Source organism: Eptesicus fuscus, chromosome 9 (genome assembly GCF_027574615.1).
Source record: "Eptesicus fuscus isolate TK198812 chromosome 9, DD_ASM_mEF_20220401, whole genome shotgun sequence".
NCBI lineage: Eukaryota > Metazoa > Chordata > Mammalia > Chiroptera > Vespertilionidae > Eptesicus > Eptesicus fuscus.
This window is the reverse complement of record NC_072481.1, coordinates 90,605,607-90,620,402: the sequence shown is the minus strand read 5'-3', so window position 1 is coordinate 90,620,402 and position 14,796 is coordinate 90,605,607. Positions and strand designations below refer to the sequence as shown.

The following is a 14,796-nucleotide window of genomic DNA, read 5'->3' as shown; positions in this document are numbered from 1 at the left end:
TATGCAAATTACCCGCCATCTTGGTCAGGCTTATTTGCATGCTTGCTCTGATTGGCTGGTGGGGGTGGCTTGACTGGTGGGTGTGGTTTGGGCGTAGCAAATGTGCAGTCAATTTGCATATTACTGTTTTATTAGGTAGGATAAGGACAAGTTCCAATGTTAAAGGTTCCATAAATTTCAACCACTGATGCCTGGAAAGTGCCACTGTTCCAGTTTTCAAAATGCAACTCATTAATCTGCTATTCTCAAAGTATATGCAAATGTGCAGATCAGTTTCTTTGTATAACTATCTTAAGCATACGAGTTATTTACCACCACAAGTCTTGTTTTTTCCACCCATTCACCTTAGTGAAAGAAAGATAATTTCCTAGGCTTGTCTGAATGTGGCAAAGTTATTCTATTGCTAAATAACTACAGAATTCAAGGAGGGTCACCAGAACCTGAAATGTTATTCTGGAACAGACTGTTTCATTTTATAGGCAATAGAACAAGACTTCTAATCCTATATAATAAAAGCCTAATATGTTAAGTATCCGGTAGTCCGTTCAACCAATCAAAGGGTAATATGCTAATGATATGCTAAGGCTGCCCAACCCCTCACTATGATGTGCACTGACCACCAGCGGGGCAGTCGCTCTGACGGGTAGGTTAGCTTGCTGCTGGGGTCTGGCTTATCGGGACTGAGCGAGATGGGCTGGACATGCCCTGGAGCCCTCCCACGGTTCCTCCCCAGCTGGCCAACCTTCCGTGTCCCTTCCTGGCCCCGATCGTGGACCGGTGGAGTCTCTCCACCTGGCCTGCACACTCTCGCAATCCGGGACCCCTCAGGGAATGTCGGAGAGCTGGTTTTGGCTGATCCCGCAGGCCAGGCTAAGGGACCCCACTGGTGCGCAAATTTGTGCACCAGACCTCTAGTTTTGATATAAAATGTAAACTACAGTTTTTAATACTGCTTCTTTTTTCTTGAATTCTGTTTAGAGTCAAGCATGAAGAATATATGTTAGTATGTTATGATATGATATAACGTCAGTCAAGCTGGCATCTCCTCATGTTGCTAAAGAAATTCTTTCGAAAACACAAACAGATATTAGGAAAATGGCAAGGGGCTTCCCTTCCACACTTTACAAACAAATTTACTGCAAGTAAGAGAGCAAAGCAAATAGAAGTAGAAATGAAGCTTATGGTGTGATTACTGCTAAATTCAAGGAAAATAGTGAAAAGTATACTTTTTTTAGAGAGTGAGAAAGCCAACTGATAGTAGGCTACTTTAGTCTTTAGCTTTCCAATGAATCTTGCACAAAGATGGATATATCGCACTATCTAGAGACCATGTTGTAGCAGCTGCTCCACTCTACCTCAAGAGAAAGAGAAAGGAAAGCACAAATCAAGGTGATCCCTGGCACTTCTACTGATGAAAACAAAAGCACCTTTCAGGGTCCTTTATGGGGTCAATCCCAAAGCAGCTGATCACACCATTTCCACCTGCAGATACACCTTCCATGTGGCAACAAAATTCGTTTCCTACCAATGACCATGTCTTCAAGATAATCATATCTTGAACTATGATTTTAAAATATTAAGAAAAGTAGAATACAGTTATACTCTTTGACATATGTCCATGTATAAGTGTGTAATATATCTTACAAAAAGAACATTTTTTGGAAGTTTCCCATACTTAAAGCATCAACCTTTAGTTAAATGTGAGAACTCAGCTTCCCAAAGGAGGCATTCCCCGGAAACTCTGGAAAGCTGATATTTTCTTTTATGTTCTCCTTGAATTCAATAATATAATAGGTCATCTTTCTATGTTTATATGAGTAAAAGGAACAGTCTCATGATTCTGTGTAAATCATAAACACCAAAAATAGTGACATGCATTCAAGGGGATGTGTCAAAGCTTTCAACTCTTAATGAAAAATAGTACATCATTGAACTTTCTTACCTGTCGATGAATAATTTCCAGGTCTCTCTTGGCTTTATTCACTAGAGTCTGAATTTCTACAGGATCTTTCACATTCTTATTTTCTCTGAAGGCATCTCTTATCTTCCTGATAGCATAAGTTCTAAATAAATTTGGGGGTGGGGAGGGGAAGAAAGGTGTCAGTATCTCTGAAGCTATGCTTTTAAATGAATTTAAAAGCTCTTCCTTAGGAATTAACTGTCTGATATTCTCCTATGGATAATTCACTTCATTGTTTGCTCTGGGGACAGGCCCATCCATTACTATTCTAGGATGACTAAGCAAACATTTTTAGAGATATAAATCTACCCCAAACAAGTCACATATAAATGGCAAACTGCTACTGAAATGCTCCTTAGATTGCTGATTCCTTATAGAGTTATTCACATGTGGCTACCCTCCATATATAGGGATAATTGAACCTTTAATGTACCGAGACAAAGCAAGAACTACGAGGGGGAAATAGTGCACCACATATGAATGCACCAAGGCAGTGATCTAAGTCAGATTCAGGGCAGCTCTACAATATTGTCCCATGTTTTGGCTGTTTCTTCTTCTTGTGTAACTTAACATCCACATCAGGATCTTACCTCAGTCCAGAGTGCAGATTACACACATATGCACATACATCCACACGCCTAACACTCTCCTCCCCTCATATAAATTACATGCAATATGGGACAGCAGTTCAAGAAAAAGGCTTTCAAATCAGACAGGTTTCGGTTTAAATTCTTGCACTAGCTCCCTGCTTATGTGAAACTGGCCAACATTCTTAACATAACCGATGTTTTCTATCTGTCAGACAGGCACAATCCTGCCTACCTCAAAGAGGTGCTGGGGGAGGAGAGAGTAACCTTTATAACGACTGTCTGAATCTGAAAGAGAACCTGGTACAAGAAAAAGACTCAATAAATGAAAACTGTTCCTCTTTCTTCTTGGTATTCCGTACTGTAATTAGTATCCGCCTCTCCTTGCATCACTGTGATACCAGGGTGTGTGCATAGAGGGTAGATGGGCCTGGATAATTAGCCATTGATGCTAAGTCAAGAGTCCTTAACCTAGTATATTCTCACACTCAGAGGGCCATGGCCTTCACCCCCGGGCCCACCCCTCGGTAACAGATTAAAGACAATGATGGAGAAGCAGCCCACATCAAACATATCAGACACACATAGACTGAAAGACAATGATGGAGAAGCAGCCCACATCAAACATATCAGACACAATTTTCTGTAGTCTCTGTAGCATCACAGATTGTTCTTAACTTTGAACACCAGCTAAAGAATTCACGCGAAGCCCAGCTGGCATGGCTTAGTGGTTGAGTGTTGACCTCTGAAACAGGAGTTCCCTATCAGGGCACATGCCTGGGTTGCAGGTTCGATCCCCAGTGTGGAGCATGCAGGAGGCAGCTGAACAATGATTCTCTCTCATCAATGATGTTTTTATCTCTCTCTTCCTCTCCCTTCCTCTCTGAAATCAATACAAATATATTAAAAAAAAAAAAAAAGAATCCATGGGAAACTATTAGTAACATGTAGAAACAGAAGAATGGAAATAGAGGCAAAAAAATGAGAGAAGGAAAATATAATTTCCTTGGGAGCTGGGATGTTGAGAGATGGATACAATTTACTAGGGAACTTTATTTTAAAGAGGACTAATTTGTTTTAGATACTTTTCTAAATTAAAAAGAAACTTTTAATTAATAATTCACATATCAGGTCTATTTGCATTTAAAAGCAAGTAAACTAAAATCTTGCAATATTAAGAACCATAAAGAAAAAGGAAGACAAGTTTAGGAACTTGCATTTTTAGGATATAAGCCACTGCCAAAGACTTTCATCTTAATCCTACCTGAACAAACTGGAGAATTTGTAGAGGAGTTTTTTTCTCTCACTCTGAAAGTGACAATGACTGGAAATGGGATCCCCGTACTAGCAGACTCTTTATAACATTCACTTATATGGGAGGACTTTACTAATAGACTTATATTACATATAAATTTTTGTCATGTATAGCTTCTAATCTAATAAGATTTTAGATAGTAGGTAAGCTAAAACCCATTTCTTATGTACTTTCTTACACAGCATAATGGTTATTTGTATGATACAATATCATTCCTCCTCACACCCACACACATCTCCTCCAGAATAATTTCTTTTTTGGTGGTGATGGGAGCAGAGAGGGGACAAAATAATTTAAACCTAATATTCTGTTTAATATGCAGATTGATTTTATAATTGAGATTAACCACAGGGAATAATCTATTGTTTCGATTCTTCATTCAGGATGCTGCATGGGCTATTTGGAAACAAAATGGACAATAGTGGTCATTATTAACTTCATTTTTTCTAAAAACTAGTGACTAGCCAAGAATAGCTAGAAAAAAGGCAGTATGGTTTACACTATAAAGACCTAAGTTCTTCTGAAATTTAAGGAAATTAGAAAATAGCTTAAGATAGAGTTTATCACCACCAAACCAATATTACAAAAAATGTTACAGGGACCTCTTTAAGAAGAAGAAAAACAGATAAAAAATACGAATAACAAAATGGCAGTAACTACATACCTATCAATAATTATGTTAAATGTAACTGGATTAAATGCTCTAATTAGAAGACAGCGGATGGCTGAATGCAGAAAAAAACAAGACTCATATGCTGTTTATAAGAGACCCACTTTAGACACACATAGACAGAAAGTAAATGATGGAAAAGATATTTTATGCAAATGAAACCAAACAAAAAGCTGGGGTAGCAATACTTATATCAGACAAAATGGACTTTAAAATGAAGGCTATAGTGAGAGACAAAGGACATCCTATCTAATAAAAGAGTAATATGCAAATTAACCACCACTCCACTACACTGAAAAGCTATGCCCACTGGCCAATCAGGAGCGAGTATGCAAATTAACCCAACCAAGATGGCGGCCGGCCATGGAGCAAGCATGGAGTGAGCAGGAGGCTTGGGTTTCCCTGGCGATAGAGGAAGCCAAGCTTTCCACCCACTCTGGCTGGCCCAGGCCTCCACTCAAGGCTACAAAGTTTCAATTATAGAAGATAAATAAATCCCAGCAAAAATGGCGGCAGCCCAGGCTGCCCCACGCCCCTAGGGAACCCCACCCTGATCTGGGACACCCTTCAGGGCAAACCAGCTGCCCCCCACCCATGCACCAGGCCTCTATCTTATCTAATAAAATAGTAATATGCAAATTGACCATCACTCCAACACACAAGATGGCTGCCCCCATGTGGTCAAAGATGGCCGCCACAAGATGGTCAGCAGGGGAGGGCAGTTGGGAGGAACCAGGCCTGCAAGGGAGGGCAGCTGGGGGCAATCAAGCCTGCAGGGGAGGGCAGTTAGGGGTGACCAGGCCGGCAGAGGAGGGGGCGACCAGGCCTGCAGGGAAGGGCAGTTGACCCAGGCCTGCAGGGGAGGGCAGTTAGGGGTGACCAGGCCTGCAGGGGAGGGCAGTTAGGGGTGACCAGGCCTGCAGGGGAGGGCAGTTAGGGGCAATCAGGCTGGCAGGGGAGCAGTTAGACATCAATCAGGCTGGCAGGGGAGTGGTTAGGGGGTGATCAGGCTGGCAGGCAGAAGTGGTTAGGGACAATCAGGAAGGCAGGCAGGTGAGCAGTTGGGAGCCAGCAGTCCTGAACTGTGAGAGGGATGTCCGAATGCCTGTTTAGGTCTGATCCTCGTGGACAGTCAGACATCCCTCAAGGGGTCCCAGATTGGAGAGGGTGCAGGCTTGGTTGAGGGACACTCCCCCCCCGCCCGTGCATTAATTTCGTGCACCGGGCCTCTAGTTTTATATAACTACAGATTTTTGGTAAAGTTCTATAGGGATTTTTAAAAAGTAATAGTCTTGTAAAAAGAAAAACATAACTAATAAAATAACATAAAGCAAGGCATAAGCATCCTGTAGTGGATGCTCCCCTTAGGCCCTAGGGGAAAAATTCAGGAGCATTTCTGTCCAGGATTCCTTTTTGGTGCTTAAAAACATTTAAGATCCTTAACCTGTAATTCAACAAAATTAAACTTCTAATTACCACTTGGATCTATCCTCACAGCCGTAGACATTTTGCTGCAAACCAGATTTTTCAAAGTGTAAACCAATTTATCAAAGAAAGGCCACGTATAAAACTTCTAGCTCTTTTGAAGTGAGGCATACAGATCAAGCAGTGGTGAGATCCTGGCTGCTCTTTCGTCTGGTTTCAGACATGCCTATTTAGACAGTGCAGCACACTGCAAGCTGGAACCTCAGAGTTGGTGGCCGTGGCTAAGATCCACATCCTCTCCTCATACATTCCTGGACTAAAAGATGAACACATCCTTCATTTGTAGTCTTGCAATCTACTCTTGTGAGGAAGAAAACAAAATCATACTAAAGTATTAATTGTCCTTACATTTACATAGCCTTTTCTTATGGATTGGTTTATTTCTATTAAAAATATCACTGTGAAGCCCTAGCCGGGTTGGCTCAGTGGATAAAGCATTGGCCTGTGGACTGAAGGGTCCCAGGTTTGATTACAGTCAAGGGTACCTGACTGGGTTGTGAACTCGATCCCTGGTGGGGAGCATGCAGGAGGCAGCAGATCAGTGATTCAGTCTCATCACTGATGTTTCTATCTCTCTCCCTCTCTTTTTTTCTCTGAAATCAATATAAATATATTAAAAAAACACACACCAAAAACTTAAAAAAAAAAAAAGTATCACTGTGACATAAAGACTCTGTGTGCAGGGATGGAATTTTCTGACTTCTTTCCCCTGCCAAGCTACCAGAAATGAGCTTGACCTAGTATCAAAAAGCAAGTTCAAGCTTTTATCATGTAATAAGTGTTAAAAGTTCGGTTAGAGAATATAATTTATTAAATTGTACTTTAAAATTATAGTGTGAACTAGCCAATGTAAAACATGACCTTTAAATGAATTAAAATTTATGTAGAGTTATCTATGGTAGGACATTCAATTAATTCTGTATTTTCCACTTTATGGGAGAAAACAAAGCACAAATAATGGAAATTCCTCTTGGTCATTAAACTCAAATTTCTGCATTAAAATTTTATATTAGTGCTGCTAAAAAGGAGTCAAATAAAATGCCTTTTGTTTTATCATTTCCTCCTGCCATTAGTAACCAGTAAGAATAAATGAACAACTCAGGAAAGTGGACAGGGGACAGAGATAAGTCACCTAGCTTGTGAACAAGATTTTTTAAAGGATAATTCACATAATATTCTCTCCTCCCTCCCCGCCCCCCCCCCCCCCGCGCCCAAAAAAGAGCAATTTTCCCTCGCCTTATCCAAATGTGTGAATAGCAGAATATCTGCTAGGTTATTCAAGAGGGGGAAAAATCTACATGAATATGTTTCAGGTATACAGTAACCTCACTCATCCATAAAAGACCAGAAAACAGAGGAGTTAAATAAAAAAGGCCAAAGGGCCTGGCATTGGTGGTTGCAAAATCTAGTCAAAATCTTGCTGAACTTTCAGAGTATCCTGACATTGAAAGGACAGCAAAGGACAAGCAGGATCTTTGTTCACTCAATTCCTGAATACTGGATTGAATCCAGGACAAGGAAGCCCATAAGCTAACTTTATTTTGCCAACTTGGAGTTACTGGATTCTGAACTCTATATGTAAATTTATGCAAATGAACATATTAATTACATCCCTGGATTTACTGACAAAATCTGGTGGCCCTTTACCCCTTTGAAGAGCTTTAACTTTGCCTTTCATACAAAAGAGGCCTCTCTAAAGTCTTGTCAAGTCTAAAATTCTATGAATTTAAAAATGCAATTAACCTCTGTATCTCCTGTGCTGTCATAAGCAGCAAGAGGCAAGGAATATCAGGCACTATATAATAAATAGATAGTTATTTTGATCTCAGTGCTGTATTGTCTTAAAACAATGTTTACTTGCTTGGCCATTTATAATACACATAACTTGTTATTGTGTCATTCTTCCAAGTAGGTAAAAATATTTCCATGCATTACAAAATTTATTCCCATAACATCTCTGTGAATCATCTAAGTGTTTGGGAGTTAAGATTTTATATTAAAGAACTTGAAGACTTCAAGGCTGAAGAAAATTGAGCAAACATTTTAAAAAAATTATATTCATTGATTTCAGAGAGGAAGGGAGAGAGATAGAAACATCAATGACGAGAAAGTATAATTCATTGGCTGCCTCCTGTACACCCCCTACTGGGGATTGAGCCCACAACCCGGGCATGTGCCTTGACCGGAATCTAACCTGGGACCCTTCAGTCCACAGGCCAACGCTCTATCCAGTGAGCCAAACCAGCTAGGGCTGAACAAAGTTTTGCATTTACAAATTCTGCTGTTTATCATACACTTTTCCATACTAATCCTGACTGACTAATGTTAGAACAACACTTTGCACATATCTGCCAAAACAACAACAAAATATATTTCTTAGGATCAATAAAAAATGAAATCTTAAACTCTGATGATTAATATAAACGTAACTCTCCTCATTCTGCCATAGGACTAGCAGTGGGACTCTTCACCTGTGGGCACACTACACTTCTCCCTTTGGGGCACACTGTAGCTGAAGAAACTGGGCCATGGGCTGTCCCTGTAACCTTCCGTGTCTGTGGTCATTACATGGGCTCCTGTGCCAAAACTGTCCGCTTCACAGGCAGCCTAGCTCCAGGAAGTTCTCTTGGGATACAGATATTTCTCAAAGGTGGGGACATTTCTGCATACTTAAGAGCATGCCTTGGTTAGAAGACATGGAAAAGACAGGCAATGTAGTGCCATTTAATTGGCAGAAACCAGGGTACAGAAGTGGAATGTACTGCCTTGCTAATAAAACTCTTCACTATATCTCAGTACATGTTTTTCTTTTGAAATGTGATATTCTAATTGCTTAGGTCCAAGGTCCCAGCAACTGCTGCTCTTTGGACAATTACAATAACCGTGTAGCTACCAGGGCTAACTGATAAATTACCAAGGGCTTTACTCACCACCACCACTTATATTTTAGCACAAAAAACTTCAGGGATCAGAAATCTGCAACACCCTTTCATCTTGAGTTTACTGAAACTTTATTACTCGACCTAAATCCAAGGCAGCTTTTCAATATACATCATGCTCAGAACAAGAAGGTATTTGGCCTCAGCATTGTTTGCAATTCCATGATCCAATAAGCCCTGTCCAGAATAAACAAATGGCACATTCACAGTAGGTATTTAGTAATCATTATAATGTAGGGCAGACAAAGTTAAAAGGCTTCCATCTTCTTTAACAACCTACTGAAATTTTAAATTGTCCACTCTGCATTGAAAGGCACACAAGTGCCGAAACTGGTTTGGCTCAGTGGATAGAGCGTCGGCCTGCGGACTGAAAGGTCCCGGGTTCGATTCCGGTCAAGGGCATGTACTTTGGTTGCGGGCACATCCCCAGTAGGGGGTGTGCAAGAGGCAGTTGATCGATGTTTCTCTCTCATCGATGTTTCTAACTCTCTATCCCCTCTCTCTTCCTCTCTGTAAAAAATCAATAAAATATATTATTAAAAAAAGAAAAAGAAAAAAAGAAAGGCACACAAGTGAGATAAACTGTATTTACCAAAATGACTTAACACAGAAAGAGAAGCCCTATTCTCTCAGCCCACGTTCCATATACTGAGGTCTAATCAGGAAGCTCTCCTTACTGCATTCTTCTGTAAACGTGTGTTTCCTAGAAATAGGGAGGTCTCATGTATATGATCAACAATGGCTGGCAGAAAATGGACAACGTGGCAGATGTGTGAGGGGCCTTCCAAATGCCTAGCTGTGCTTTCAAGAGCCTAAAGTAGTTGAAAATCTGATTTGACATGTGGACCAGCATTTCCAATATGCGTTATATGAAAATGCTAGTATTCTCTTGGGAAGATTTACAAAGAATATTTGCAGTGAAGGAACCCTGAAATGTGAGAAGAAAAATGTTAGGCACCTAAGTTCATTCTGAATCTCTGCCCACTCCCAATAACACCCTTTACAGTACAGTAAAGTTGTGCTTTCAGTGTTATATCTTACAAGCAAAATTTAGTTCCCACTAATGAACATATCCAACTCCTGTGCCCCACCAATCCACAATGGCCCTGCCCCGTCCCAAGCCGTCTTCGTACTTTAGGCTCCCGCGGCACTGTTCTGGCATTCCCCCTTTGCACTGTCTTGTACACTAGAATTCATACACAGGCCTTCTAGGTTCTTCATCTTTCCAAGACAGAAAGCTAAAACCTATTTATCTTTACTTCCCCACAGGCCATACTACATTTTGTGCTCTGTGACTACTGGTGAATTGAAAATTTTTATTAAATAGAAAACAAGTAAACAACTCCCATAAAACCTATGACCCAATGGTAAAATGTAAGATTTCTATTCTAACAGAAATAAAAATTCAATTACATTTAGCCAGAAGATTTATATACATCAACAGACTACAATTATAGTCATTAACTTATTATTTTTCAATTAGAGATGACAGTCAATTCTATACTAATTTCAGGTAAACAGCACAATGATTAGACATTTATATAATTTACAAAGTGATCCCCTGATAGGTCTAGTATCAGAAATTAATTTTTTTAACCTTACAAAAAATTTCAGATATTATTTTGATCTTTCATTTACTAACTATGTTTATATCTTTTCTTCACTATTCATTTAATAATCATTGTAGCAAATTATTAGATAGTCCTGGAACTAATTTACAGATATGCTAATAACTGTATACTAACTACATGTTTATATTTTTGTTTCTCATAGTAATTAGCATATTATATTTCAGTGTTTGCTATGTTAGGCATTTAAGATATTTTTTTGAACACACAATTGATCATCAGAATTCTACTACTGCAACAAACATTAAGTATGTAGAGGTAAGTTACTTTGAATATTTTACAGAAAAGTAATCTGTTGTATTAGTATTTATAAAGTAGTTTCATCAGAAAAAAAATATGTCTGCCTGCCACTGAAAAATACTGATAATATAAAATGTTCTCACTACTTTTGAGATTACTAGTACGTGTAATATACAGACTTCGAAAAAGAAAAAATGTTATCACTATGTACATGCTAAACTTTTCCTTTCTGAGGGCAACTATGTCAACAAAACTATGACTACTTGAAAAGAACAAAAGTATGATCAAATTTTCTCTCTCCCCCCGAGCATAGAGTGAAAGCCATTTTTCCTGTATGCAGACATTGAGGTTTTAACAAACAAGAAGAGGTCTTAATAGATAATGGCTTTGAGCTCAAAATATTATTTTAAATATTATTTTAGGATAAAATTTTCTCAAACTAAAGCCTTAATTTTTGGCATACAAGTGGCTCACAGTTCAAACTAACCCTATAGAATAAATTAATTTAGTTTCATAGGTGTTCATTTCAAAAGCAATTTATTTCAATGTCTCATCTGAAAGTTATTTTGTTTGGAACAGATGGTATGTCATAACAGCCCCTTAAAAAACTCTGAGACAGAACTGGAGGGTGCTAGTTCATTCCATTGTAAACCCCGCCAGGTAAAGGTAAAGCTTCGCTTTCTACCCAGTCTATATCTTGTCTGGGAATATAACTTGTCTGGGAATATATCCTCTACTGTTCAAAACGTATCAAAACTCTGAGTGAAATAGGTATCATTTATGGAAGATTGACTAAGAGGCAAGCCTTCTATCCATTCCTCTGCATACTCTAAACCCTGTCTGTGGTTGCACCAGGGACCTGAAATGATATAATACAAGTCTCTTATAGAACTGCTTTATTCACTCTGGGCTTGTTATTGTCATAATTAGACAAGATTGTGTGCCCTAACTGGTTTGGCTCAGTGGATAGAGCTTCAGCCTGCGGACTGAAGGGTCTCAGGTTTGATTCCGGTAAAGGGCATGTACCTTTGTTGTGGGCACATCCCCAGTGGGAGGTGTGCAGGAGGCAGCTGATCGATGTTTCTCTCTCATGGATGTTTCTAACTCTCTATCCCTCTCCCTTCCTCTCTGTAAAAAAATCAATAAAATATATTTAAAAAAAAAAAAAGATTGTGAGATACCAGAAGAAACTGCCCTTTGAAAGTGGTTGTATTTATGCTGAGGTGTTGCCCTTTCAAGCAACTGCCTGTTTTTATATTTTGCACACTGTGACCATATAACTAGTCATGTCCTCTCTTTGTATAGGCTACTGGGAAGCTTAGAGCCAGATCTATGGCTATTCTGGTTGCCAAATGTCCTGTCTTCTAAGCACTCAGTTTGCTTGCTCACCCCATTCCAGGTCTCATTTTGGTTTTCCTAACCTTATTTTCCTGATTTTTCTCATGTAAATCCTGATTCACTAGATAGGAATATTAAAATAAGTTACGAATAAAAATAAATGCTTGTTTTTAGTTTATTTGAGAAAGCATGGAGTTCCAAAATTTCTTAATCAGTAATTAAAAAATTGTAACAAGATGGTAAGGTTCCCAGGCCAGCTCAATAAAGAATAGTGTTTAAAGAGAAGTTACTGTCATTCAATACAAGTTCTGAAGGGTAATTCTATATTCATGTTAAAAAATATTTTTTTCTTATTAGAGGATTTGTGTGTAAAAAGACATTATTGATGATCCAAACTAATACAGGCACAAGATACTTACTAAATTCATAGGCATTTAAATAAGAGAAAATTCAAGAGCCTTGTAAATAACCCATATTTTACTCAGTCAAGTTGACTTGCTATTTTTCCCTCTCCTTATATAAACAAATAACTAACAGTAATTTAATTCAGTTAGAGTAGCAAAGTGAATACAGATCTTTGAAGAACAATAAAATGTTAATTTTATGATCCTATTTACTTTCCTATCTACATGATAGGAAGCAAATGCAAATTTTGACTCAAGGTCAATTCTCAATATTTCCACCAGCAGAAAATTAATCTATTTGAATACCCAAAAAGACAAGAAAATTTAACAAATTTCATACATATACACTATGGCTTATATTTACTGGGCTCTTATTCAGCATTTATTCTTTTCAATTCTTCCTAGTCAAATTTTCTCCACAACTTTTAGCTTCTAAAATTCTGCTTCTGTTAACCATTTGTGCTACTTTTAAATGCCTGACTTCAGAGAGTGGCACAATCAGATTTAGGAAAATCATTTTAGTGGCAACAAGACTGATGTTTGATAGAACTAAGACTTAGAGGCAGAGAGGTCAGTAGAAGGCTGTAATAAAATCTAGACGAAAATTGGTGATAGCTAACAAAGGCCATCACTGTGGAGACACACAGGTTCTCCTGGTCAGAGAAATAAACATGTGAGAGAGAATCAGCTGGGCAAAAAGAACAGATGACTATGGGTAAAGGAGAAAAAGGAAATGCAGGAGGGCCATGTTTGCTGGAACTGGTTAGGGAGGGATGCAGAGTTTTAGGTCAGACACACTCAATTTGGTAGCATACCCAGAAAATGAAGAACCTTGGAAAGAAGGGTTTGCAGGCCAGCGGAAAGGATGGACCGAGAGGCGAATCACACAGGGTCAAAGCCACTACAGATGAGTGCAAATAGGAAGAGCTCGTGAAGATGTAAAATACGGGGCCTCTCAGACTGAAGGAAGAGGCAGAGGAGTGTCAGCAAGAGGGGAGGAGAACAGGAGACAGTGGTGTCCTACATGTCGGGGAGGAAAGAAAGATCATTTGCCAAAAGCTGAAGACATGGCAAATGACAAACACAAAAAAGTAACAGAAAGATTTTGGCAAGCCAGACTGCAGTAGACTGAGGAGTAAGTAGAAGCTGACAGTGGAGAGGGTGTGTAGACCACTCCTACCCTACCATGAGGCTGTCAGGGGATCCGCCACATCCCAAACAACACAAGTCATACTGGTGTGTAGGGTTACAGGGTAATGATGTCTTCCTATTGAATCTCGTTTCTTGTCCTATGATGTTCCTTTTGCACAGGCCCTCAGCTGTCATTCTAGTGACACCGCAAGGAAGAGCACGCAGACATGGGGCAGAAGAGAATGAGCAGAGAGCATGGGAGGGAAGCAATGACCACAGTGGGGAGGTCATTCTGACTGATCAGGAAGAATCTGGGGCCTGTGGTCCAGGGATGTTTCCTTCCGTGAGGGTAAATGGGGACATAAAGTAGCCTTGGGCCAAATGATCACACCACGCAGACTTCCTTTGGAAAGATCACCTTTAGGTAGTCAACTCAGCTCTGCCAAAGCTAGCCTGACCTGAATTCTAATGCTGAAAACCTCTCCAAAGGACACATGACCTTTCCCAGGCTTTCTGTTCATCTTCTTGATTATTTATTTTCTTTCCCTCAAATAAAATCCTGCTTCCCATCTTTCCTTTCTCTCCCTTTACTATTAATTTGCAGGTATATTATTTTCATTAACACTGCTCCCATCCCTCTGCTGATATTTTGTATGGCATGTATCCAAGATAATTTATTTTCAATTTATAAAATTACACCCTTTATGATAATATAGCCTTAGGAAAAACATATACAATACAAAATATTTACTTATGAAACATAAAAGAAGATATTAGCTGGGAGCCAAGATATCCTGGGGAAGGAATTCAGGGGCTTCCACCTCTCCACAGCCAATTCCGTATTTCCTCAGTAGTGGTACTGAACAGGAGCAGGCAAGGGAAAGGAAGGACTTTCAGGAAAATAAAATTAATAATCTGGGAGTTCAAATTACTGAGTCCAAATTCTGACCTGCACTTTGAAGCCACAGGGCAGGGAGTATAAAAAAACCAATATATGGATATGTCAGGATTTCTACTCTAAAGTTCTTGGAACAGCAAATCCTTCAAGGGGAAATTCTGCTAAGTTTGTCTATCTGCTCTCTCCACACTGGACCTTGAG

General features: G+C 39.3%; 1 protein-coding gene across 5 annotated transcripts in view; it reads right to left on the bottom strand.

Moving 5' to 3' along the window:
• LYRM4 (LYR motif containing 4) overlaps nt 1-14,796 on the bottom strand; it is a 138,868-nt gene that overhangs the window by 113,375 nt on the left and 10,697 nt on the right. For all 5 annotated transcript variants that reach the window (XR_008557120.1, XM_054721519.1, XM_028130182.2 and 2 more), the window contains one exon: nt 1,943-2,063. Coding sequence is in view for 4 of the 5 variants with exons in the window: in XM_054721519.1 (XP_054577494.1) it covers nt 1,943-2,063 (121 nt within the window). In the remaining variant the exon portion in view is untranslated. The remainder of the gene's footprint in view (nt 1-1,942; nt 2,064-14,796) is intronic.